General features: G+C 40.6%; 1 protein-coding gene across 1 annotated transcript in view; it reads left to right on the top strand.

Annotated features, from left to right (window-relative positions):
* The window catches only part of LOC126252642 (ras GTPase-activating-like protein IQGAP1), a 367,157-nt gene that overhangs the window by 77,380 nt on the left and 262,143 nt on the right, over window positions 1-27,634 (top strand). The window contains exons 5-7 of the mRNA XM_049953548.1: window positions 8,152-8,309; window positions 16,446-16,580; window positions 24,294-24,378. Of these exons, the coding sequence (XP_049809505.1) occupies window positions 8,152-8,309; window positions 16,446-16,580; window positions 24,294-24,378 (378 nt within the window). The remainder of the gene's footprint in view (window positions 1-8,151; window positions 8,310-16,445; window positions 16,581-24,293; window positions 24,379-27,634) is intronic.

Here is a 27,634-nt window from a genome sequence, read left to right on the forward strand (position 1 = left end):
CTCATTTCCAAATACCTCTAACTGATTATCAGTGATCTAGCCTCCTCAAAGATACTAACCATTTCCTTCACCAACTCTCCACCCCTTTACCTCCAGGATCCGTACTCATCACTGTTGATGCCACCTCCCTATACACCAACATCCCTCACATCCATGGTCTTACCACTATTAAAACTACCTTCCCAAATGTCATTCACACTATAAACCCACTACCTAATTCCTCATACATGTTCCTAATTTTATTCTAACTAACGACTACATCTCCTTTGAAGGAAAGATATAAAAATAAATGCACAACAGCCATGGGCAACCCATGGCACCCTCCTATGCCAACCTGTTTATGGTCTATCTAGAGGAGACCTTCCCAGCCTCCCTAAACACCAAACCCCCAGTCTGGTCAGATTTGTTGATAATATCTTCATGATCTGGACTTGGGGCCAAGACACCCTATCTTCGTTCCTTTATATTTATTTACACGTCAAATTCTGTAGGACCAAACTAAGGAGCAAATCTCCAAGGTCATGGAACATGTCAGTACATGAAATTACAACATAAAAGTAATAACAGATAAAAATAAAATGTTTTTGAGCCCACAAATGTCAGGCTATACGTTTAAGTAAACACAATCAACAGTATAGCATAAGAATCAGCTTAATTTTTCAAGGAACTCCTCAACAGGAGTGACCCATGAGGAAACTCTTCAGTTTCAATTTGAAAGCATGTGGATTACTGCCAAGATTTTTGAATTCTTGTGGTAGCTTATTGAAAATGGATGCAGCAGTATACTGCACACCTTTCTGCACAAAAGTTAAGGAAGTTCAGTCCACTTTTAAATTTGGAAGAGTTACCCCAAAACATAATACCATATGACATAAGTGAATGAAAATAAGCAAAGTAGACTAATTTTTGTGTTGAACAATCACTTACTTCAGATACTGTTATAATAGTAAAAATGGCAGTATTAAGTCTTTGAACAAGATCCTGAATGTGGACTTTCCAGACAGTTTACTGTCTATCTGAACACCTAGAAATTTGAACTGTTCAATTTCACTAATCATATGCCCATTCTGTGAAATTAAAATTTCAGGTTTTGTGGAATTGTGCATTAGAAATTGCAAAAACAGAGTCTTACTGTGATTTAGCATTAGTTTATTTTCTACAAGCCATGAACTTACATCATGAACTGAGCCAGCGTTGCACACAACATCCTTCACTACCAAGCTAGTGTCATCAGCAAACAGAAATATTTTACAGTTACCCTTAATGCTGGAGGGCACGTCATTTATATAAATAAGGAACAGGAGTGGCCCCAACACTGATCCCTGGAGCACATCTCATTTGACTGTACTCCACTCAGACCCCACATCACAGCCATTCTCAACACTAAATAATGACCTTTTGCTGTCTCTGGCTAAAGTAAGAGGTGAACCAATTGTGAGCTACTCGCCGTATTCCATAATGGTCCAACTTCTGGAGCAATATTTTGTGATCAACACAATCAAATGCCTTAGTTAAATCAAAAAATATGCCTAGTGTTTGAAACATTTTGTTTAACGCATGCATTGCCTCACAGAGAAAAGAGAATATAGCATTTTCAGTTGTTAAACGACTTCTGAAGCCGAACTGTACATTTGATAGCAAATTGTCTGACATGTAATACACAGCCTTTTCAATAACTTTGGCAAACACTGATGGCATAGTAATAGGTCTAAAATTGTCTACATTGTCCCTTTCTCCCTTTCTATAAAGCGGCTTTACTACTGAGTACTTTAATCGGTCAGGGAACTGATCATTCCTAAAGGAAACATTACAAATATGGCTAAGTACAGGGCTAACATGTGCAGCACAGTGCTTTAACCCATTATATCCCAGAATTAATTTTTTCTTAGGTTTTGATAAAATTTCAGATCCACCACCCACATGGGTTTATAATCATATTATGAATGTTAATTTATGATGGTGGCCTTAAATTTTTTTTTTTTTTTTAATGTATGATATATCATACGGGTGCATAGTAAGGGGTAAAATTATTGAGGTATGATATATCATACAGTGGGCAGTAAGGAGTAAGATTCCTTACACAATTTTATCACAAGTAATATGCTGAATTTTCGTGCTTATCATTCATTACATGAATAAATCAAGAAAAAGTACAATAATAATTTACAGGTATTGTAATGTTCATTTTTTTTATATTTTAAGGTTACATTATTTATTTATACATTAAGTATACATGGCAAATTCATATAGTAGAACCAACAAAATAACTGTACTGCATTACATGAATAAAGCAAGACATTGCAATAATATAGGACAAATGATAAAAATAATATTTTATTAGACCACTTAGTCTTCTTAGCACTGGTGATACAAAATGAAACACTGCTTTGGATGGAGTCCCACATTGCATTTTACACAGTGAAATTATGTGCATTTACCACACTGTCCACATCTTATTTGTGTGCTCTGCTCATCAATCATGTGTCCAGCATTATCAAATCTTACATCTTCTTGCACCTGTGACAGAAATCTTTGCCTCACACCTCTTGGTTTTTCTATGTTGGATGAAGTCAGAATTGAAAAATAATGCATCTGACAAAATCCTTTAAGCTTACATTGCTATTTAGCTGCTGGTATAGGATCCACATATTCACAACAGCACCATTTAGGCAGAACTTGATCATTGGCCAGTACAATTTCTGTGATCTTATTCGAATGCAGTATACACTTCATAGATTTTCAAAAAGATCTACCCTCCCATGTGTTGATTATATTCCTGTACAAGGGAAGGCTGTGGTATGGAAACTTTCTTTCTTGATTCTCTATTCCACCTCAAGCATGTACTTTCACCTAATATATCTTCATCCACTACATTTGTCCCCAGAGTCACTTGACTATTGTCATTCCATCTTACAAGTGCGATAAAATTCTCTGTATTACATAACACATGAGTAGTACCTCAGGGTGCCTTCTTTATATTTGGCATGTGTGCCTACTCCAAGCAGTCATTTCTCAGGGTTCCTATGCATTTGATTCCATTTGAAGTAAGTGATTCAAGTAGAGGCAAAGAGTTAAAGCATTTATCAATGTACACTGTGCTGTTCTGATTGATGTAGCCCACACAGAGCTTTTCAACTACAGGATGTCCCATTGGCTTATGGGGATCTCTTTGACTTGCTCCAACATATGGCTGTATGGCTCACATTTGATGACCTATCCATTAGATTTAGCTAAAGACCCCATTTGAAACCACAGTGAATTGGCTTGCCTCTTGTAAACTGTTTCATAAAGTGGTGGCCATAAGAAGGCTGCATGGCCTCATCCAAGGAGAATTTTGACCCTTGAGGCTCTATGATGTCTTGAAATTTCTTATTTAAATGTGAAATTATGACCAAACCTTGTAAACCTTATGTTCTTTTTCAATGCTGTCATTATCATTGATGTTGAAGTTTCTGCGAATTTCATTAAAATTATTTCTGGAGATAGAATTCGAAACAATGGCATTGTTTGTGTCAGGTCTGGTCTCCCAGTACATACATAAATGCATGACCTTACAATATCCAGATTACAACAAAATAGCGATTTATTGTAGACGTCATTATGACTTATCTGTATGTTGTGTCCCTTTTGAGCAGCTTATTTGTATGTCGTGTCCCTTTTGAGCAGCATATTTTACTGTCTCTCTTCAGAATCTCAATCAAATCAGCATCAAAAACTCTACAAAAAAGATCTATTAGAGTCGAGTTTGATGTGCAGAGATGTTCTGTTATATCAGGTGTAGGATCACGAGATACCTCAAAATTTTGTGACGAGCCTAGTCTTTCTTCTACCCAGTGTCTTGCTTTCCTAAATCGGAACCACGATCGTGATTTGGAACAGCAGGGATTTTCCTCTTGGGTGGATAAAGATGTAACATTTTCAACAAGGCTGTCAGTATTTACTGATCTTATCTCAGCAGCTTGTCCCAGAACCTTCTTCCCTAAACCAACAACAGTGGCAGGTTGTCTTTTTGCATCATTACTTGCATCATCTTTATCAGTGTCCTCAGCAACATTTGCTGGAACAAGTACAAATTCAAGCTCCTGACATGTAGCAAATATGTCAGACAAAGTTTCATCATCTCTTTCTGTGGATATTTAGAACCTCTTCTAAGTCCCTCTCCTTTTCCATATTATATCTGAAGTAAATCAGACCAACTGCGAGAAAACGACCCCGTACTGGCCACTGTATGATCTTTCATACGTAAAGATGTAAGCCAGTACCACAACAAAGCAAATAAAGTACTCTTCCAATTTGTGCTTATATATTGCATTTAAGTATTCAAATTACTAATATGTGATAATAAAAGCGAAATTATGAACCTGCACATCATAATTTTATCATTACTTTCCGCCTGTCCATGACTAGAAGCAGCAAAGTCAATAGCACTAGAAATGATTTCCACCAGGAAATAAACAATCCTGATTTCCACTGCTACTGTTAGTTTCAACAATGTACTTTCAAACAAGCAGACGCAACTCTCACACATGCGACTGCAGCCTCAGGCAACTGAAATCACACTGCAAGCAGCAGCAGTACATGATGAGAGTAGCAACTGGATGGGGGTAAGGAAGAGATTGGAGTGGGGAGAGGAAGGGATAGTATGGTGGGGGTGGCAGACAGTGAAGTGCTGCAGGTTAGACGGAGGGTAGGGGAGAGTTGCGGAGGGGGTGGGGGTGGGGGGAGTAGCAGAAAAAGAGAGAAGTAAAAATACTGAGTATGATGGTGGAATAATGGCTGTATAGTGCTGAAATGGGAAAAGGGAAGGGACTGAATGGGTGAAGACAGCGACTAATGAAGGTAGATGTCAGCAGGGTTACAGGAGCATAGGAGTATTGCAGGGAAAGTTCCCACCTGCGCAGTTCAGAAGAGCTGGTGTTGGTGGGAAGCATCCATATGGCACAGGCTGTCAAGCACTCACTGAAATGAAGGAAGTCATGTTTGGCAGTGTGTTCAGTGACAGGGTGGTCCACTTGTTTCTTGGCCACAGTTTGTCAGTGGCCATTCATGTGGACAGACAGCTTGTTGGTTGTCTTGCCCACATAGAATGCAGTACAGTGGTTGCAGCTTAGCTTGTAGATCACATGACTGGTTTCACAGTTAGCCCTGCCTTTAATGGGATAGGTGATGTTCGTGACCAGACTGGAGTAGGTGGTGGTGGGAGGGTGTATGGGACAGGTCTTGCATCTAGGTCTATTACAGGAGCATGAGCCATGAGCTAAGGGGTTGGGTGCAGGGACTGTGTAAGGATGGACGAGTATATTGTGTAGGTTCGGTGGACGTTGTGGTACCACTGGGAAGGATAGTGGGCAGGACATTTCTCATTTTAGGGCACAATGAGAGGTAGTTGGAACCCTGGTGGAGAATGTAATTCACTTACTCCAGTCCTGGATGGTACTGAGTTACAAGAGGAATGATCCTCTGTGGCCGGACAGTGGGACTTTGGGAGGTGGTGGGAGAGTGGAAAGATAAGGCACAGGAGATTTGTTTTTATACAAGGTTGGATGGATAATTACGATCTGTCAAGGCATCAGTGAGACCTTCGGTATATTTCAAGAGAGAGTGCTTGTCACGGTAGATGTGACAACCACAGTTGGCTAGGCTGTACGGAAGGGACTTCTTGGTATGGAACGAGTAGCTGCTGTCGAAATGGAGGCATTGCTGGCAGTTACTAAGTGTGATATGGATAGAGGAACTGATGTAGCCATCTTTGACGTGGAGGTCAACATCTAGGAAGGTGGCTTGTTGGGATGAGTAGGACCAGGCGAAGCAAATTGGGGAGAATTTGTTGAGGTTCTGGAATAATGTGGTTAGGGTGTCCTCACCCTCAATCCAGATAGCAAAGATGTCATCAGTGAATCTGAACCACGTGAGGGGTTTAGGATTCTGTGTTTTTAGGAAGGATTCCTCTAGATGGCCCATGAACAGGTTGGCATAGTATGGTGGCATGCGGGTGCCCATAGCTGTACCCCGGATTTGTTTGTGGGTAACACCTTCAAATGAGAAGTAATTGTGGGTGAGGATATAGTTGGTCATGGCGACTAGGAAGGAGGTTGTTGGTTTGGAATCCGTCAGGTGTTGGGAAAAGTAGTTTTCATTAGTGGAAAGGCCATGGGCCATAGGAATGTTTGTGTAAAGAGAGGTGGAGGAAATGGTTGGTATCTTTTACATAGAGTAGTAGGTTCCAGGTAATAGGTTGAAGGTGTTGGTCTATGAGAGCAGAGATTCTCTCAGTGGGGGTACAATGGGACGTCCTGGGTGGTTAGGTTTATGGATTTTAGGAAGCATGTAGAAGGTAGGAGTGCGGGGAGTGGTAGGGGTGAGCAGAGAGATGGACACAGGGGAGAGGTTCCTGGGGTGGGCCTAAGGATTTGAGTAGTGACTGGAGATCCTGCTGGATTTCAGGAATGGGGTCAATGTGGCAAGGTTTGTAGACGGAAGTATCTGAAAGCTGGCGGAGTCCTTCTGCCAGGTAATCCTTGCGGAATTCAGTTCTTTCTGTGGATGTAAGGTTTGTTTGCGTGTTGAGGGATTTGGGGAATGATAATGAGGCAAGATTTGAGGTTAAGAGATTCTGGAAAGTTAACAGGGGGTTATTTGGGGGCAGTGGGGGTGGATCATGGTTGGGTGAGGAGTGAACTGAGTTAAGCAGGGTTCATTATTAGTCTCAACCAAAGACGGCTGCCATCCGTTTCATACCAAGAAGTCCCTTCCGTACAGCCTAGCCACCTTTGGTCGTCGCATCTGCAGTGACGAGTGGTCCCTCTCAAAATATACCGAAGGTCTCACTATAGCCTTCACAGTCTGTAATTATCCTCCCAACCTTGTACAAAAACAAATCTCCTGTGCCTTATCTTTCCAGGCTCCCACCATCTCCCAAAGTCCCACTGTCCGGCCACAGAGGAGCATTCCCCTTGTAACTGAGTACCACCCAGGTTTGGAGCAACTGAATTACATTCTCCACCAGGGTTTTGACTACCATTTGTCGTGCCCTGAAATGAGAAATGTTCTGCCCACTATCCTTCCCACCCTCCCACTGTGGTATTCTGTTGTCTACCGAACCTACACAATATACTCGTCCATCCTTACGCAACCCCTGCTTCCAACCCCTTACCTCATGGCTCATACCCCCGTAATAGACCTAGATGCAAGACGTGTCCCATACATTCTCCCACCATCACCTACTTCAGTCCGGTCATGAACATCACTTATCCCATCTAAGGCAGGGCTTCCTGTGAAACCAGTCATGTGATCTACAAGCTAAGCTGCAACCACTGTGCTGCATCCTATGTGGGCATGACAAACAACAAGCTGTCTGTCCACATGAATGGCCACAGACAAACTGTGGCCAAGAAACGAGTGGACCACTGTGTTGCTGAACACACTGCCAAACTTGACATCCTTCATTTCAATGACTGCTTCACAGCTTGTGCCATATGGATCCTTCCACCAACACTAGCTTTTCTGGATTGTGTAGGTGGGAACTGTCCCTGTAATACATCCTATGCTCCCATAACCCTCCTGGCCTCAACCTTCGCTAGTCACTGTCCTCACCCATCCAGTCCCTTCCCTGTTCCCATTCCAGCACTAAATAGCCATCATTCTGCCATCACACTCAGTCTTTTTTTGCTTCTCTCCTTTTCTGCTACTTCCTCCTCTCCCCCTCCCCCTCCCCTCTCCATGGGCTATCCCTCCCCCTCCCTGCTCCAGCCTCCTCCGTACCCATACCCAGTTTTCAGTTGCTTGAAACTGCAGTCGTGTGTGTGTGTGTGTGTGTGTGTGTGTGTGTGTGTGTGTGTGTCTACGATTATTGTTGACGAAGGCCTTAATGGCCGAAAGCTTTATTTGTGACAGTCTTTTTGTTGTGCCTATATGCGACTTAGCATCTCCGGTACGTGGTGAGTAGCAACTTTCCTTTTCATAATATTGTTGCATTCCATCCTGCATTTTTGTTGTTTGATGGTTTCCTTTTCTTTTTTTAAGCCCTAAAACTGCTGTGCATTTTTTGCTGGGCAATGAAAGAAAATGACTGTAGTTGTATGGCATAGTTTTCTTATGATAAATAATTCATGTACTTAAAAGATGTTTAATTTTATTATGTTTCTCTACAAGCGGAAGAGATTGGTGCAGTGAGGCGTGACCTGGAAGAGTATGGCAATCCCTTGCCAGCATTTCAGAGGATTGGAGGGCTTCTTGCAAAGGAAGCAGGGCAAGATCATGAATCTGTAGAGATTGCCATTGCAGATCTGAACAGAGCTATAGACAATGTGGTAACTATAAATTTGGAAATGTTAGGATTATCGAGTATCATACATAAGGTACGTCTATTTAAGAGACAGTACCAGACTGAAATACAAGCTGACACATAAATCTTTAGTATTGTGGTTTCCTTCATCTGGTAAAAAAGAGGAATGAATGGAGGGAAATGGGACTATTCACAGATTATGTAATGGGAATTCATTTTTTGCTCCAACTTTGCATCTTTCTTGCCAGAGGAAAGGAGCTAATAATATTGGTTAATTGCTACCTGATAAGTAATTTTTTTTTATTTACTTGGGCTGTATCCTACCAAATAGTGACCTACACAGTATCAGGGAGGGTGTAAATTTTACTCAGTTTGTACCTAAGCCCAAGGCAATGTAGTTGTCAACAAAGTTTACAAATGAAAACAAGACAATTAACACTAGAGGAGCACAACTGAAACACATATCTGCTTTGGGTCTCAATTAAAAAGTGAGTCCAAAATGTAATGGTAAATACAGTTCAAAATAAAGACTTGAAAATGGTTTTTGTGGAAAATACACTTTGACAAAAATGAACCAAAAAGGAACAGCACACATAGTCCCATCATACCCATAATGACTTCAATATTGATAATCATTAGAGATATGTTACTGCTGTTTTGTAATTAATCAGGGTTTTTGTTCGATGTGAGTGGGTTTGAAGCAGGAGAAAGTTTTCTTATAAACACTATGAGGACAAAATAATAATATTATAGAAAATATGAAACTTGTGCTGTGGTTGACCTTATTAATGTCAACACTGCTTTTCATCACTTTAACCCTATGACTGTCTATTCTCTGTCAAATGATATCTTCATTAGTGACAAATGTAGTTTCTCTTTTATCTCTTACTGCAATGTAAGAAATGATGAAGCATTATAAACCTTTGCATTATGGTGACATCCAGAGCTCACAGCAGAATAATAAAATGCAGATTGTCTAAATTTTCAGAATACATGTGACATGCGCACCAATCGATAACATTCTTGCCATGTACCATCTGCTCTTGCTGTTAGTTTGATGGACATATTGAATGCTCAGTAAAGTAGCATTGAAGCCACCACCAATCTGTCAGAACAACCTGTTACTTTGGTTTACACAACTGGAGAGTCAATTCATCCTGGTCTGAATCATATGTGACAAAGCAACATACAGTTCCTTGGTAGCTGCCATTAACAAATGTGCGATCACAGAAGTGCTATGGTACTCCCACCCACACCATCAACCATGCAGAACATAATGCCCCCCCCCCCTTCCTCCCAAAAACACACACACTTTGCCACATTCTCACGCTATTGTTGTTGTGGTCTTCAGTCCAGAGACGGGTTTGATGCAGCTCTCCATGCTGCTCTATCCTGTGCAAGCGTCTTCATCTTCACATACCCACTGCAACCTACATCCTTCTGAATCTGCTTAGTGTATTCATCTCTTGGTCTCTCTCTACGATTTTTACCCTCCATGCTGCCCTCCAATATTAAATTGGTGATCCCTTGATGCCTCAGAACATGCTCTACCATCCAATCCCTTCTTCTAGTCAAGTTGTGCCACAAATTCCTCTTCTCCCAATTCTGTTCAGTACCTCCTCATTAGTTATGTGATCTACCCAGCTTATCTTCAGCAGTCTTCTGTAGCACCACATTTCGAAAGCTTCTATTCTCTTCTTGTCCAAACTATTTATCGTCCATGTTTCACTTCCATACATGGCTACACTCCATACAAATACTTTCAGAAAAGACTTCCTGACACTTAAATCTATACCTGATGTTAAAAAATTTCTCTTCTTCAGAAATGCTTTACTTGCCATAGCCAGTCTACATTTTATATCCTCTCTACTTCGACCATCATCGGTTATTTTGCTTCCCAAATAGCAAACCTCATCTACTACTTAAAGTGTCTCATTTCCTAATCTAATTCCCTCAGCATCACCCGACTTAATTCGACTACATTCCATTATCTTCATTTTGCTTTTGTTGATGGTCGTCTTATATCCTCCTTTCAAGACACTGTACATTCTGTTCAACTGCTCTTCCAGGTCCTTTGCTGTCTCTGTCATAATTACAATGTCATTGGCAAACCTCAAAGTTTTTATTTCTTCTCCATGGATTTTAACCCTACTACAGATTTTTCTTTTGTTTCCTTTACTGATTGCTCAATATACAGATTGAATAACATCACAGATAGGCTAAAACCCTGTCTTACTCCCTTCTCAAACACTGCTTCCCTTTCATGCCCCTCGACTCTTATAACTGCCATCTGGTTTCTGTACAAATTGTAAATAGCCTTTTGCTCCCTGCATTTGACCCGTGCCATTGTCAGAATTTGAAAGAGAGTATTCCAGTCAACAAAGTCAAAAGCTTTTTCTAAGTCTACAAATGCTAGAAACGTAGGTTTGCCTTTCCTTAACCTATCTTCTAAGATAAGTCTTAGTGTCAGTATTACCTCACGTGTTCTAACATTTCTATGCAATCTTAACTGATCTTGCCTGAGGTCGGCTTCTACCAGTTTTCCCATTTGTCTAAAGAATTTGTGTTAGTATTTTGCAGCTGTGACTTATTAGCCTGATAGTTCGGTAATTTTCACACTTGTCAACACCTGCTTTCTTTTGGATCGGAATTATTATATTCTTATTGAAGTCTGGGGGTTTTCACCTGTCTCATACATCTTGCTCACCAGATGGCAGAGTTTTGTCATGGCTGGCTCTCCCAAGACTATCAGTAGTTCTAATGGAAAGTTGTCTGCTGCCGGAGTCTTGTTTCGACTTAGGTCTTTCAGTGCTGTGTCAAATTCTTCATGCAGTGTCGTATCTCCCATTTCATCTTCATCTACATCCTCTTCCATTTCCATAATATTTCCCGCAAGTACATTGCCCTTATATAGACCCTCTATATACTTTTTCCACCTTTCTGCTTTCCCCTCTTTGCTTAGAACTGGGTTTCCATCTGAGCTCTTGATTTTCATACAGGAGGTTCTCTTCTCTCCAAAGGTCTCTCTCAATTTTCCTGTAGGCAGGATCTATCTTACCCCCTAGTGATACTTGCCTCTACATTTCTACATTTGCCCTCTAGCCTTCTGTTATTAGCCATATTGCACTTCCTGCCAATCCCGTTTTTGAGACGTTTGTAATCATTTTTGCCTGCTTTATTTACTGCATTTGTATGTATTTTTCTTTTCATCAATTAAATTCAGTATCTCTTCTGTTGCCCAAGGATTTCTACTAGCCCTTGTCTTTGTACCTACTTGATCCTCTGCTGCTTTCACTATTTCATCTCTCGAAGCTACCCATTCTTCTTCTACTGTGTTTCTTTCCCCAGTTCTTGTCAATTGTTCCCTAATGCTGTCTCTCAAACTCTGTACAACCTCTGGTTCTTTCAGTTTATCCATGTCCTATCTCCTTAAATTGCCACCTTTTTGCAGTTTCTTCAGTTTTGATCTGCAGTTCATAACCAACAGATTATGGTCAAAGTCCGCATCTGCCCTTGGAAATGTCTTACAAATTAAAACCTGCTTCCTAAATCTCTGTCTTACAATTATGTAGTCTATCTGAAACCTTCCAGTGTGTCCAGGCCTCTTCCACATAACAACCTTCTTTCACGATTATTAAAGCAAGTGTTAGCTATGATTAAGTTATGTTCTGTGCAAAATTCTATCAGGCGGCTTCCTCTTTCATTCCTTAACCCTTTTCCATATTCACCTACTACTTTCCCTTCTCTTCCTTTTCCTGCTATTGAATTCCATTCCTCCATCACTATTAAATTTTCGTCTCCCTTCACTATCTGTATAATTTCTTTTATCTCATCATACATTTCTTCACTCTCTTCATCATCTGCGGACCTAGTTGGCATATATGCTCATACTACTGTGGTAAGCATCATTGCTACAATAATGTGTTCACTATGCTGTTTGTAGTAGCTTACCCGCAATCCTATTTTTTATTCATTATACCAGAAGCCTTGTTCCTCCTGCTGCTGAACTTCACTAACTGCCACTGTATCTAACTTTAATCTATCCATTTCCCTTTTTTAATTTTCTGACCTACCTGGCCGATTAATGGATTGACATACCATGCTCCGATCCGCAGAACGCCAGTTGTTTCTCCTCAGTAGTCCCTGCCCAGAGTTCTGAATGGTAGACTATTTTCCCTGGGGAATATTTTACCCAAGATAACACCATCATCATTTAACCATACAGTAAGTTTTCCCTTGTTTTCAGCCGTTGACAGTACCCACACTGCAAGGCAATTTTGGTTAATGTTACAGGGCCAGATCACTCAATCATCCAGACTGTTGCCCTTGCAACTACTGAATAGGCTGCTGCCCCTCTTCAGGAACCACACATTTCTCTGGCCTCTCAAAAGATACTCCTCTAATGTGGTTGCACCTACGGTACAGCTAACTGTATCGCTGAGGCACGAAAGCCTCCCCACCAATGGAAAGGTCCATGGTTCTTGGATGTCAAGTTTCTTAAGAACAGGTGCTGGTAACTTCAAAAATTAGGTATGATCAGAAGAGCCTAGAAATTACACGTGCTTTCAACTACTTTGCCATTTTGATGATATAGTCATTAAATAAGTATCAGAATTCTAAATTTTGTTTTATATTGATCATGAAATGTAAAGTCTATGGTACTTAGCCCATTTTGTCTTTATAATTCCATCCAGATGGTATTCAGTCTTATCTTTGCCATCTGGAGTGACTGGAATTTTGTAACAAGTATGAACAAGAATGGACGTTAAAAATTTTTCAACCATCTTAGTATTGACCCAGTACTGTCCAGGCAAAGGTGATGTCTCACTCCATCTGTTCCCCAAATGAGGGGATAGTTTTGAAGTGGATGGCTGAGGAAAGAACTGTTCTTGCTGAAGAGAAATCTGCCATAAGGAAGACCACACTTTAGGCACAACAGAAGTGTATCCACACCAACAGGGGAAGTGACTAAAACAGAAACTGCCGTTCAAGATACATCAGTCAATATTGGCAACCTCAGGAATTGTCTCCATTGTGGATAAACTGGTCTGTTTATGGCCGCAGGCTTTGCGCTATTCACATTGCAAATAAATGTTGAGGACACATGCTAGAAACTTTCTTAACAAGGGTCTACTACACTGGTTGTTGCTCGGTGGGTTGAAATATCATTTTCTTTTTATTTTCAAGTACCGCACAGTGTCAGCTATAGCCCAAGTGAATATGGTATAATCCATAAAATGGACGCTTTTGGGTTACACTTATTCTTTTGCCTAGTCATACATTGCTAAAATGCAGTGGGTTGGCCAGATGTCAAAATAAACAAGATGATATCAAGTTTCTTAAGAACAACAGTGACGTAACACGCCATGTGCAAGTGTAAGATTGCACTCTCATTTAGTCATATCTTACTATACCAACGTTTTAAGTTTCACCCAAAAATGGTTCCAACAGGTTATAGTACACTCATTCAAAAATGGGTACACAACCAAGACTATGCAGTGACAACAATCCCAAAGAAAAGGATATTTTAATACAAATAACGGCAGATAGTGTGGCAGATGATTGTCGTTCCAAAAATTTGTTTTGGCTGTGTGCTCTAGTACAGCTAAAACATGCTAGTATGCCAACTCACAATTCTCATGAACATCGAAGTGTAGAATATCTGTGTTTATGGTTGAAGACCTCTTTCAGATGTCATACCACTGAACATTGGGCCAAGGACTTAAATAGTTCTATTTGATGTGCAGAGGATCTCAATGTGATGAAAGCTGAAGTTGTGTTCAGCCTCACTCATATCACCCAGTGAATATTTTGCTAATGCATCAGAAACTTCTATGAAAACATCTGAGATCATGCCACATCTGCGATCACAGTTCATCCAATTATGACCAGCTGCATCTAAGAATATGACTTCTGTTGGGTCTGTCAGTGTAATGAGGTGGATGGACACACTAGAAAATGTCAAACACTATAGAATGATTCAAACATAAGTATATTTATTTACAATATATACACTGTTGAATACACAAAAGTTTGTATCCTGTAATCTGTCTGAAATATCATTCTCTATTCCACTAGTAAAGGTGTAGAATATCCATTAGCAGTCACAGTAGCAGTAGTGTTGCACTAGGTTCGTAAGATGTCAGTGCACTGTTGTCCGTACACTTGGTGTGATCTGAGAGTAACCTAAGGATAATCTTAGGACAACCTGGGTGCAGTGGCTTAGAAAGCTGTGTGGACCAATCTGGACTGCGAATCACGGCAGCTGGTTTAAATGTTTCTTCTGTGGAAATATGAGTGGCACAAAATGCACCAGTTGTAGTCGACGAAGACAGGGAGACACCATTCTGATGGAGGTGGCCATGGCTATCTTGACATACCTCTTGTGAACTTCCCCGGAACATCTCCCAAAAATTGAATGTCCATCTAACAGCACAGGTGGGTACAGCACCGTTGCTGTTGTGGACGCTGAAGGCTATACAGTAAATACAGGCTTCATGTCTGTAACTGATGTTGCCATAAATGGCAACAGATGATGTGGCAGCAGCTGTGGAGGCGATCTCCATGGCAGAGGCATCTGACAACCCATGTGCACAAATGTCAGGCACAGGAAAGGGCTGCTTGGAACAGCAGTCTGGGATGCAGGCAGCGATTCTGAAACAGAAAAATCTACAGCAGGATTATATTAATCAGGAAAATGTTGTTGATTTTGGTACTGTCAGTGGGTGCCAGTTTTGCTGTGAATGGTATAGTGAGCTTTGCCATTTGTTTGAGGGACAATGCGATATTTCCAGTTGTGAGCTTTATTAAAAACATGATAGAAAGCTTTGTTCTTCGTACAGAACTTTTTTGTGAAGTTGGCATCTAAAGCAGGCTGTCAAGCGTGAAATATATGCAGAAGAATCCCCTGATGGTGATCATGTAACAATTATGCTTGCAAAGAGTTGTTAAAAGACAAAATGCTTTTGTGCTGAGAAACAAATGTGTGAAGAACAAATTTTGGATGTCTGAGCCTTTAAAGTGCAAATGAAACATTTGGTTTCCCTTTTCAACTGAAGAGGAATGGTGCTGTTCAAAATGATGAATCCCATTTTGTTGGCAAAATTGTTGAAATTCCAATAAAGAAAAATGTGGATCATTGTCTGAAACAATAATTTGTGCAAGGCAAGCCTTCTTAGCAAAAGAACAAAGCAAGTGCTTTTTTAGTGCTAGTACTAGTTGGCAAGTTCATTGGAATGACAAATGGATGTGTACTGAACACATTGATGATAATCTGCCACCTTGTGTTCCAGAAAGAACCAGCAAAACCAAAATGGATGCATTGCCAAGGATGGTCAGGTTGAGGTCAGTTGAAAAAATAAGTGCAGCACTGCTTGGTTAGCTTCACATGCATGACAGTGTGCGGTCACCTGTTTTCTGCTTGTCAAGCCCAAACCACATAAAATTCTGGTTTGCTAGCTGCTTAGTTCTAATGATTCCACATTGTCCACTGTGTGTTAGTTTCAAAATATGTTGCTGTAATGGTGTGTGAATCCTGAGCCGTGTTTGTTCATTGGGAGTACGCATCGAAATTACACTGTTCCCAATAGAGGGACTGTTGCATTGTGCATATTGTGCATGCTGTTGCATCTGAAATTGATTTCACGTTAAGAGGCCAACTCATCTATAGTTAAAGCAAGTGTGTGTTTGCGTGTGCGTGCGCGGGCGGGGGCTCGTGTTTGTGGCAAGTCTTTATATTCTTCTACTATGAATCTGTTCATTGCTCAGCAGCTCTTCTATTTGATAAGTTGTTAGTATGTGAGAATACATAATTCTGTTGAGGAGCTTTTATCGATTTATGACTTTAATTATGAAATTCCTGGAATATAAATGCAATAACAGAAAATAAAAAAGGAGAGAAACATATGTTGAAAGCAGTGTAGCAATACTGTGTTCAGCTGTGTAGAATTCCTATTAAGAGTAAAAAAAAAGACAAATCAGAGTAGAAGTACATTTAACCTCCAAATAGTATAGTTTTTTCAAATGAATTTTGCTGCATTGTGTTTCTTTTTCACAGTAAGGGTTAACTGTGGAACAGTCCTTTTCATGCCCTACTGTAAAAATTAGTTATTCATTTTTTCAGGTGGGGAAAATAATTGATTAATCTTCATCATTGTTTCAGGACCCTGTTACTCTGCAGGCAGCATTGCAGAATCCCAGTCTGGGACTACAGTTCATTGAAAAATCATTAATGGAAGGATATGGACTGGCACTCCTGAAAGCAAAGGAGAGGAAGACTGAGGTTATGCTGAACAGAGTATGTTTTAGTAAGAAATTATTGTAGGTCTAAAGGCAAATTACTGAGGGATTGTATACAATCTGTAGCTTTTGATTTTTGAAACTCTCATTACCTGTTTTAATATTTTGAAATTATGTGTCTCCTCGAGAATGCTGTTTTCAAATTTGGATTTTCTTAAGTGATTTTTCCCCTTTGTTGCCATCTTTCTTTCCGTGATTTTGGAGGTGTCGTGTAGTACATCCTTATTTCTTATGCTGAAGATTCACATCAACTCAGACTGAAATATTTATTATATACATACATGCCACCAGTTGAAGTCATCAGAAGTAAAAAATAGTCAGCACACTGTCTGCACAAACATAAGAAATAAATTAACTATATTCTTCCAGTGGCCGTCTGGTGTGGCCGAGCAGTTCGAGATGCTTCAGTCTGGAACCGCGCGACCGCTATGGTCGCAGGTTCGAATCCTGCCTCGGGCATGGATGTGTGTGATGTCCTTAGGTTAGTTAGGTTTAAGTAGTTCTAAGGTCTAGAGGACTGATGACCTCAGATGTTAAGTCCCATAGTGCTGAGAGCCATTATATTCTTCCAGTGTGGTAGGGATGTGACAGTGACCAGTGCACAATGCCACAGTAAATGCATGATTGAAAGAAAGAGCATGGGAATCGTTGCCAACTACAAATACAAAACTGATAAAGTATAGTGCCCAGTAGGATTTACTTGTCTTTTTCGTAGTGATTTTAGTTTCCCTTACGTATTTTCTCTATTGCATCAAATACATTTTTATCAAAATTTGACTTAACATTGGGTGTTTATCAAAAATAGGCCCAACGACATAGAACCTGATGTGTTCTTTTATCATCACACATAGAGTACAAATCTGAGAGAATATTCATTTCTGAGCTGAAATGTTGTTTTAACGTGGAACTGCCCTTTTATTCTTTATCAGTTAAGTATATATAGATAAACAATGAAATGAACAATGGAAAATCCAGGATGGAACGTAACAATATAATGAAAAGGATAGTTGCTACTCACCATATAGCGGAGATGTTGATTCGCAGAAAGGCACAACAAAAAGACTGTCAGAAAGTTAGCTTTTGGCCAACAAGGTCTTCGTCAAAAATAGACTACACACACACACACACACACACACACACACACACACACACACACACACACACACACACACTCACTCACTCTCACACTAATGCAATTGCAAACACAAACATGTCCACACTCTTCACTTCAGAGTAACTGTTGCACCTAGCAAACCTCAGTTATTTGTTGGATATATTCCAGCCTCTGCCTTTCCTTGCAGTTTTTGCTCTCTATACAGATCCACCAAGTACCATGGAAGTTATTCCTTGTTGTCTTAAAACATGTCCTATCATCTGTATCTACATCTGTTCTCATTAAGTCGCTATATACTATGGGGCAGAAGGTACTCTGTGTACCATTGTCACTTCCCCTTTTCCTGATATTGATACAAATGGTTTGTAGGAAGAGCTGTTGCTGGTCACTGTCCACTGTTTCCATCTCATGGACAAATAGATCAAGCTGGCTTTCATGTGATCATTGTTTTCAGAACCCATGTTGATTTTAATAGAGGAGATTTTTGGTCTTCAGAAATGTTATAAAACAGAAATATAAAATTTCCACAATGCGACAACAGACCAACATTGGAGATATAGGCCAATACTTTTGTGCCTCTGTTCGAGAACCCTGAGAAGAGGGATGGCCTGCACATTTTTTCAATCGTAAGGTACACTTTCTCCTCCAGCGACCTACAGTGCACTGCCACTAGAAGAGGAATAGGTTTGTTTGCATTCAATATGTAGAATTGTATTAGTGTCCTGTCAGATCCAGTGGCGTTTCCTCTGTTATACATGTACATCTACATGAATACTGTGAAATTCGCTGTTAAGTACCTGGCAGAGGGCTCATCAAACCACTTTAAAGTTATTTCTCCACTGTTCTACTCTCGAACAGTGCGTTGCGAAAATAAAACACTTAAATATTTCTGTGCCAATTCTGATTTCTCCTATTTTCTGATGATCATTTCTCCCCACATAGTAGGGCACCAACAAAACATTTTCACACTCCAAGAAGGAAGTTGCTGATTGAAACGTCGGGAGAAGATCCTGCTGCAACAAAAAGTGCCTTTTTATTTTAAATGATTGCCATTTCATTTTGTGTCCCACACCTGTTTCATTGTCTCCCCTATTTTGTGATAGTACAAAATGAGCTGCTCTTCTTTGGACTTTTTGCTGTGTCTTCCATCAATCCCATCTGATGCAGATCACATATCGCGCAACAATAGTCCAGAAAAGGACAGACAAGCATAGTGTTAGCAGTCTCTTTAGTAAACCTGCTGCATTTTCTAAGTGTTCTGCCAATAGATCACCGTCTTGGATTTGCTTTCCTCACAACATTATCTGTATCTATGTGATCCTTCCAATTTAAGTTATTTGTTATTGTAATCCATAGATATTTAGTTGAATTTACAGACTTCAGATTTATGGATTTATTATGTAACCAAAATTTAGCAGATTCCTTTTAGTACTCATGTGGATGACTACTCACTTTTCATTATTTACAGTCAATTGCCACTTTTTGCACCATACATATATATTATCTCAGTCCTTTTGCTACTTGGTTTGGTCATCTGATGGCTTTAGTATACGGTAAATGACATCATCATCTGCATACAATCTAAGAAGGCTTCTCAGATCGACTCCTGAATAATTTACGTAGATCAGGATCAGCACAGAGTCTATAACACTTCCTTGGAGAACATCAGATATCACTTCTGTTTTACTGGAGAACTTTCCCTCAAATTACTAGGAACTGTGACCTTTCTGACAAGAATTCACAAATCCAGTCACACAACTGAGACAATACTCCAAGGGCATGCAGTTTGATTAGAAGTTATGTGTGAGGAAAATCTAAAAATATGTACTCAATTTAATATACCCTGTCAATAGCAATCATTGCTTTGTGAGAATAAAGAGCTAGTTATGTTTCACAAAAACAATATATTCTGAACCCCTGTTGGTTATTTGTAAATAAATCATTTTCAAAGTAATTCATAATGTTTGAGCACACCATATGCTCTAAAATACTATTGCAAATTGACATTAGTGATATGCTTCTGCAATTCAGCATATTATTCATCTTTCCTTTCTTGGCTATTAGTGTGACTTTTCCAACTTTCTAGTCTTTAGGTATGGATCTTTCGATGAGCAATTTCAGTCACTTTTCTGACCTACAGTCATTCATTTCAATATCTGTGATTTTGACTTTTGTGTGGTGGTTTAAAGGAGGAATTACAGTGTGATCTTCCTCAGTGAAACAGGTTTGGAAAATTATGTGTAGTATTTTGCCCCTCTCTGGGTTATCCTCTGTTTCGGTGCCATTATAGTCACAGTGTCTCAGGACAGATGCATTCCATCCATTTACTGATTTAATGTAAGATCAAACTTCGTATGATTTTACTTTCAAATTTATTGAATGCTTCATGCATGGCTTTCCTTACTCTAATTTTGACTTCATTCTGTTGTCCACCCCTGCTCCTGCCTCTCTCCCCGTGAGGCTTTGGCTATGTTTAAATTAGTAGTGAAGCTTTCTTTGCTGTTGTAGCAGCTTTCTAACATGGCTGTCGAATGACAGTGGGCCTTTCCCATACCTCACAAACTTTTTGTGACACATAGCTGTCTAAAGTGCATTGTACAATTCTCTTGAACTTGGTCCATTGATGCTCAACATTGTCAGTGCTGAAGCTGAAATTTTCATATTTACTGCTCAGGTAATCTGAAATATGTTTCTTGTCACTCTTGATAAGCAGAGATATCTTCCTCCATTTTATATAATCCTATTTACAGCCATATTCGGAGATGGTGTAATGCTCTTATGATCAGCGTTTCCTTGTTTCACACTAACCTAGCCAAAACGTTTGACCTGTTTGTGGCCAAGAGATCTAGTATGTTGCTTTCATGAGTTGGTTCTCTGGTTAGCTACTCAGGGTAATTTTTTGATAATGAATTTAGAATAATTTGACACGATTCCATGCCTTTACTACTTGTGTTAATCATTTGAGTCTCCCAGTCAATAAGTTGAAATCTCTGCCTGATATTAGAACATGACCCGGAATTTATGCAAAATATTCTCAAAGTTTCCTCTCATATGTTCTGCCAATACTATTCCTGAGGCAGATGGTCAATAAACGCGTCTCATGGCCATGTTTGATCCATGTTTAACACTTACCTCCACCCAAATCATTTCATAGTCAGAATCTGTACTACGCTTAACAGATATTATCATATTTTTTATGTCCAGCATCAGTGTTCAGTCTGTGTCTGTCAATATGGATTTGTGTGTGGTGTGAATTGGACCAACTGGGGTGCAGATCGCTCTGCGCTGCTGCAGTTCTACAGAGCCTAGCAACGGGAGCTTTTAGAAAAAGTCTGGTGACCAGTGTCCTGGTGGAGGCCAGAGTCCCTCCGTTGCAGATCCGACGTGCGCAACTGCTCGTCAGTTATGTTGCACACTTTCATAGTTCTCCTGAGCATCCAAATTACCACCTCCTTTTCCCACCCGTGGCAGTTCATCTCTCACATCGGCGGCCCAGGTCAGGGCTCACGATTGCACTTCACGTGCGATCCCTTCTCTCCGAATTGGAGTCCTTCCCTTTACCATATCTACTTGAGGTCCATTCGCGTACAACTCCGTGGTGTACACCTCAGCTGAAGCTTTGTCTGGACCTTTTGCATTGCCCTAAGGACTTCGTTAACCTCGCCGCTCTGTGCTGCCACTTCCTCTCGATTCTTGACATGTTCTGGGGCTCTGAAGTTGTTTACACTCACGGCTCGATGGCTGATGGTAATGATGGCTTCGCCTATTTCCAAAGAGGCCGTATTGAACAGTGTTCCTTGCACATTGGCTGCAGTGTATTTACTGCAGAGCTTGTGGCCATATCTTGTGCACTTCAGTACATCGGTTCCTGTTCTGGTGAGTCGTTTCTTCTCTGTTCTGACTCCCTGAGCAGCTTACAATCTATCGACCAGTGCTACCCTCGCCATCCTTTGGTAGCGAACATCCACAAGCCTCTCTCTGCCCTGGAACACTCAAGTCATTCAGTGGTGTTTGTGTGGACCCCAGGACACATCGGAATCCCAGGCATCCAACCTGCTGACAGCCTGGCCAAACAGGCTACGCAGAAACCACTCCTGGAGATGGGCATCTCTGAAACTGACCTGCATTCCGTCTTACGCTGCAAGGTAAGGGGGGAGGGGGGGGGGGACCTCTAGAAAAGCACTTTCTATAACCAACCAACTTAAATACTAAAATATGGATATAATAGAGGGAAACATTCCTCACGGGAAAAATATATATAAAAACAAAGATGCTGTAATTTACCAAACGAGAAAGTGTTGGTATGTTGATAGACAGAATAAAAAACACACAAACACACACACACAAATTTCAAGCTTTCGCAACCCAAGGTTGCTTCATCAGGAAAGATCTTTCCTGATGAAGCAACCTTGAGTTGCGAAAGCTTGAAATTTGTGTGTTTTTTATTGTGTCTATCAACATACCAACGCTTTCTCGTTTGGTAAGTTACAGCATCTTTGTTTTTATATATAAATACTAAAATACTTAGATACTAAAGCACACACTTTTTATACTGAACATTTCACTCCAAGAAAACCTCTTTCTTACTGGAATTTACTTTCAAAAGTTATTACTCTCATTATTTACACAAAAACAATTTAAATGGTACCTCTTTATATTAAGTTGGCACTTCATAAGCCTGTAAAGCAGGATACTCGGATTAATCAGACACCAGGAAGGAATCCTATATAGGTGTATGATTAGGATGAAATAACAGGGTGAACCAGTTTTCTTTTTTTAAAGTTCAAGAATGATTATTCACTAATAAAAACATGTTTAAATTAATGGTTCATGCTGTACTAAAGTAAAATACAAAAAAATCTTACCTGGTGGCTGTAGGCTTGGGTGTAGCATACAATTATGGCGGCTACGTTACCCACAATGCGGCCTGCAAATACCTTGCTGTATGGGTCTAATTTCTCTTCTTGGCATCGTTCAATTTTACATACAGTGGCCTAACAACTCGCAGCTATGCCGTAAGCCATTTGCAGTCTTCATTCAAGGCAATTTTGTGCAAATTTGCCGGCAAAGCTTCTTGTGCTCCACGAGGCTGTTGCTTCAATCACTGCTGCCTACAGACTGTTTGACTGCTCTAGGTAGTGCGCCAATTCGCCCTTGCCACCTTTTCCACTTCCCAGAGCCACTTTTGTTTCAAACAAAAGCACATGGCTTTTACGTAACACCTATTTCTTACAGTGTTCCTAAGCTTGACCATTTCTTACAATTGTTAAATTTACATCAGCATGAACACATACACATTTTTAAATACAAAGTGTCATCAGAAACTTGTTTAATGTAATAAACAATACAAAGAACTTCAACCTTCAGTATAGCACCCTTTACTGTATGTGTACAGAAAATATAGTTCCAAAATGCAAACATTTTAAAGAAAAAAATTTAGATAAACCATAAACAAATAGTCTTATAGTGGGTCCATGGATAAATAATTAAAATTCACCAATTTCTCCCCCCCCCCCCACCCCCCCCCCCTACCCCCCACATAAATGGATCTGGCCTGCTGGCAGATAGGAGAGATTGGAATTGACGAGCAGGGCCTGCACATTAGTGGGAAATGATGGGCCTCAAATGGATGGACCTGATTCTTCAAGGTAAACATGGTTGTGGGCTTTTGCAGAAATCCACTCATATGCAGCCCTCTAATCAGAAGACATCAGAGATCACAGGCAACAGTATAGGCTCCAGAGGTGTGAAATCATTTGCCTCGGGTGCCCCAATACCACCACAGCCCAGAACAGTAGCCTGAAGCCTGTCAGCTCCGGCCAACACAGCTTCCAACTGTTTACGGACAGTGGCCAATTCCCCCTGTGTCATTACGCAATAAACATAGTCCCTGTCCATCTTTGATCAGTTTTCATCTGTACCACAAGTAATACAATACTAACCCAAGAAGTTTCTGGGTGCAGTCTCTGTTCTATTGTCTCACTACTTCTGGTTTTTATAATGCCATCCAAAGTCAGTTCACATAATACAGTTGCACTAAAATAATGCAACAGCTTAGAGTAAGTGAGCGTACAGTAGTCAACGCAGTAACATACAATGCTACAGTTCACTTCTTTGCAGAAACATGGGCAATCAAAACTAAACTAAATCCTGTGTATAAACAGAAACTATTCCTGCTGATGTCACATTATTTCTTTGGTCTGACTTCTCCCTTGCCTCACGTGTCTTAACCATGAAATTGTCAGTTCACTTAATCTTGTCCTCAAATGCCAAACAGCTCTCTAACCACATTCTAATTTTTCATTATGCCTCCTCAGTTTCTTCTCTGTACAACACTCCCCACGTGACTGAGTGCAGCAGCCTGGCACCATGTGTGTACCCTGACTAATTCCACATTTTCTTTTATTCTTTCACTTTGTAACAATGTACCTTTTTTGCATTGGCCATTAGGTTCGATGTCCTAATAAGGAATGCTAAATATTGCTGCTGAATAGTTAATTTTTGTTAAAGTGCAGAGCTGCTTGTTTAGATGTATATGGGCACATATGCAAATAGCACACGGTGTGATTTAATGCTTGTGTTTTCTCATCATTTCAGTCACAGAATGATAGTTCGACAGCTGAAGACTATAGTGATGAGCTTACACTGCCTGAAATTCAAGGTTACATCAATGCTGTAAATGGTGGGTAGCTAGTTATAACATGATTTGTGTTTCATTTTAACATCACTTGACAGATATGTTAAAAAATTACTCATTTGAAATATAACAATGGAAAAAACAGGATGGAATGTAACAATATTATAAAAAGAATAGTTGCTGCTCACTATATAGCAGATATGCTAAGTTGCGGTTAGAGGTTAGACACAACAAAAAGACTGTCAGAAAATGAGCTTTTGGCCAATAAGGCCTTCGTTGGAGATAGAAAACACACACACACACACACACCACATGGCCGCAGTCTGTGGCTGCTGAAGCCACACGTGACTCAGCATATTCGCTGTATGGTGAGTAGCAACTCTCCTTTTCATATGAAAAATACCTCAATTTCATTTGTATTTATGCTATTTTTATACACAATTTTTTAAGTTCAGTTATTACACAAAACAGAAATAAAGTTTGCTGATTCTATCCCTGGAAAATGTTGACAAGTGCTGAGTGTACATATTCAGTGGCAGTCATTGTCAAAGTGATGTGTAGCAGAACATGTCTGAGCAGATAGGGCTTAAGGGACTGTCTTCTCAGAATGCAGTTGATTGTGACACAATTCTTAAAATTCACCTGTAAAATACTGGGCATACCGCACTGGGCCCAGGAGGCCTAACACAGTGCTGGTGCTCGGGCAGGATTTTGACCGGACTCAGCCCATCGATGAAGGCGGACCTATATGTTGCAAAAAGCCATGCAAGTCTTGAACATGTGAATCCTTTACTCAGCCTCCGCATTGGTGGTAGCGTTAAAGAGGGTGGTGGTCACCTGTTCAATACTATTGCAGCGACAGACTGCCTGAAATTGGGTTGACAGAAATTGGGGCTCGTTGTCAAACACCAAGGTGCTAGTCGTCCCTTCAATGCAGGAAGTCCAGTTAGGGATATGGATGGAAGCAGGGGTGATGGTGGATGGCATGTGAACCACAAACGGAAAGTTTGAGAGGGCAGCATCTCCAGCTACCACATAGCACCTTAAAATAGACTGGCAAAATTGAGGTGGACCCTCTATCATGGATGATCTGGATGGTACAGTGACGAAAAATGTTGTGCTAGGGATGCCTGATAGACAACAGTCACAGTAGCAGCAGGTGCGTCATGTGTGCTTAGTGTTGCCATTGATACCAGGCCAGCAGACGTGCTGCCTGGACAGTGCTTTTGTGCACGTCATCCTCTAATGTAAAGTGTGAAGAAGCTGAAGGAGCAGGAGTGTAGGGGGCGGGGGGGGGGGGGGGGGGGGGCAGGCAGAATGACACCCTGGCAGTCAAAGTCCTCCATGTCTAACAGACATCCTACATGTTATTGAAACAGTAGTGCAGTGTGAAATAATTTCGAAAGACAGGTTGCCCTGGTGGGAATTATGCTCTGACCACCTTTTCAGGACCGATGATGAAAGCTTCCTCAGGACTGGACCACAGGATTACTCTGAGGTTATCTCATGTGCCATCAGCGGGAATTCGTCAAGGGCTGTTTGTAGGTGCTGATCAAGGGCAAAACAGACTGTTTCTTGATGACTGAATTCCATATCAGGTCCAAGAGGTAGAAGACACAGTGCGTCGGCTTTGGGGTGTTGAACAGTGGGTAAAAATGGATTTCCAGTGGTACCTGCTTAAGAACAATGCCGAATGCTGTAGTTACTAGGCATCTTATATGGGAGCATACAGCTATGCCCGAGCAAGGGAATCATTTGTTTGTAGCTCAACAAGGGGACTCTGCTGCAATAAAAATACACACGAAATTTATTGACCCCAGAAACGATCACTGAAGCCTAATTCTATTTGGGAATATCTAATCTTTGCCATGTGTTACATTGTGGAGACAAGGGAAATTTGACACTCAGAATCATCCGATAACTTGTGGGATAAAACTACTGCAATACTGTATTGGGATGTGTCTGTTGTCAGAGTCAATGGCAGGCCCAGGATATATGACATCAGGGCGAAGCCATCTTGACCATGTCCTTAAGGCACTGCAAAGCTTGTTGATAGGTGGCTGACCACACAGATTTGACACCTTCTGCACAGTTAAGTTAGAGGGTTCGTGATCTGTGCCAGTTGGGGAATAAACTTGGCATAGTATGTGATTTTGCCCTGGAATGACTGCAACTGTTTATTAGTTAGGAACCAGTGAGTTTATGATTGTGTGTAAGAGGTTGCATGTAGGCATAATGCCATTGTGACTCAGAATGTGCTTCATGTGTCTGACGCTGTGGCCAAAGAAACTGTCAGCATAAACCATTTTCTGGGGCAGTTGAAAAATTGGTTCAAGATTTTTTTTTTTTGTCCATTTGTGTCAAACCCTTAACAATAATATCATCCAGATAATGAACACAATTTGGAATTCTTTGAATCAGTTGTTCTACATACTTTTGGAAAATAGTAGGTTCAATTGCACTCCCAAATGACAAGTGATTGTGCCTGTATAAGCCAAGTTGATTATTTAAAATTAGCGCCTAATATGGTGCATCATTGAGTGGCAATTCAAGATATCAGTGCTAAATCTATCTTCAAATAATAGTGGCCCCCAGCCAGTTTAGTCACCAACTCCTCAGGGCAAGATTGTGGCTAGAGATCTATGTAAGATTAGGAATTAATAGTGGACTTAAAAGAACCACAAATAGATAACAACCCGTTTGGTTTTTTAGCAGCAACTGTAGACATTGCCCGTTGACTGGTGGAAACTAGAGAAATAACATCTTGGTACTGAAGCTGCGGAGGTTCCACCTGAACAGCCTTGCAAACCTCAGATGGAAGAGAGTGGGCTTGGCAAAATTAAGGCAGTGCAGAAGGGTTAGAGCATTAAGACCAAAGTGAACTTTCTCAGCAGCAGGGAAACTGCCTGCTCTGCAGCCATGAATGTGTGGACTGCAGTGTTGTCCTGTTGCTGCAACTAAGCATGCAGCCAGGGGCCACTCATTGACACATGGTAGTGAACTGACCGCTTTTACTACTGGTCCAGCAGTCACCTGCGCAATGCAGGCATCTGTTCCTGGTATGCTTGCCACTGCTATCAAGCTCACAGGGTTGTGACTATTCATTCCAAGAAAGAGAATAGAAAGGAAGTATGATGGGTACCACAATGAACAATGAATACAAATCATTTGAAGATGCAGCAGGAATTTTTGTCATTTTATTTCCTGCGTTATGCTGTTGATAGTTTTCTCAAATTTAAAAGCGTCTAGAAGGATATCCCCTAAATTTCAGTGCACAATGTTTGCATACTTAACTATTAAA

This window comes from Schistocerca nitens, chromosome 1 (assembly GCF_023898315.1).
Source record: "Schistocerca nitens isolate TAMUIC-IGC-003100 chromosome 1, iqSchNite1.1, whole genome shotgun sequence".
NCBI classification, from domain to species: domain Eukaryota; kingdom Metazoa; phylum Arthropoda; class Insecta; order Orthoptera; family Acrididae; genus Schistocerca; species Schistocerca nitens.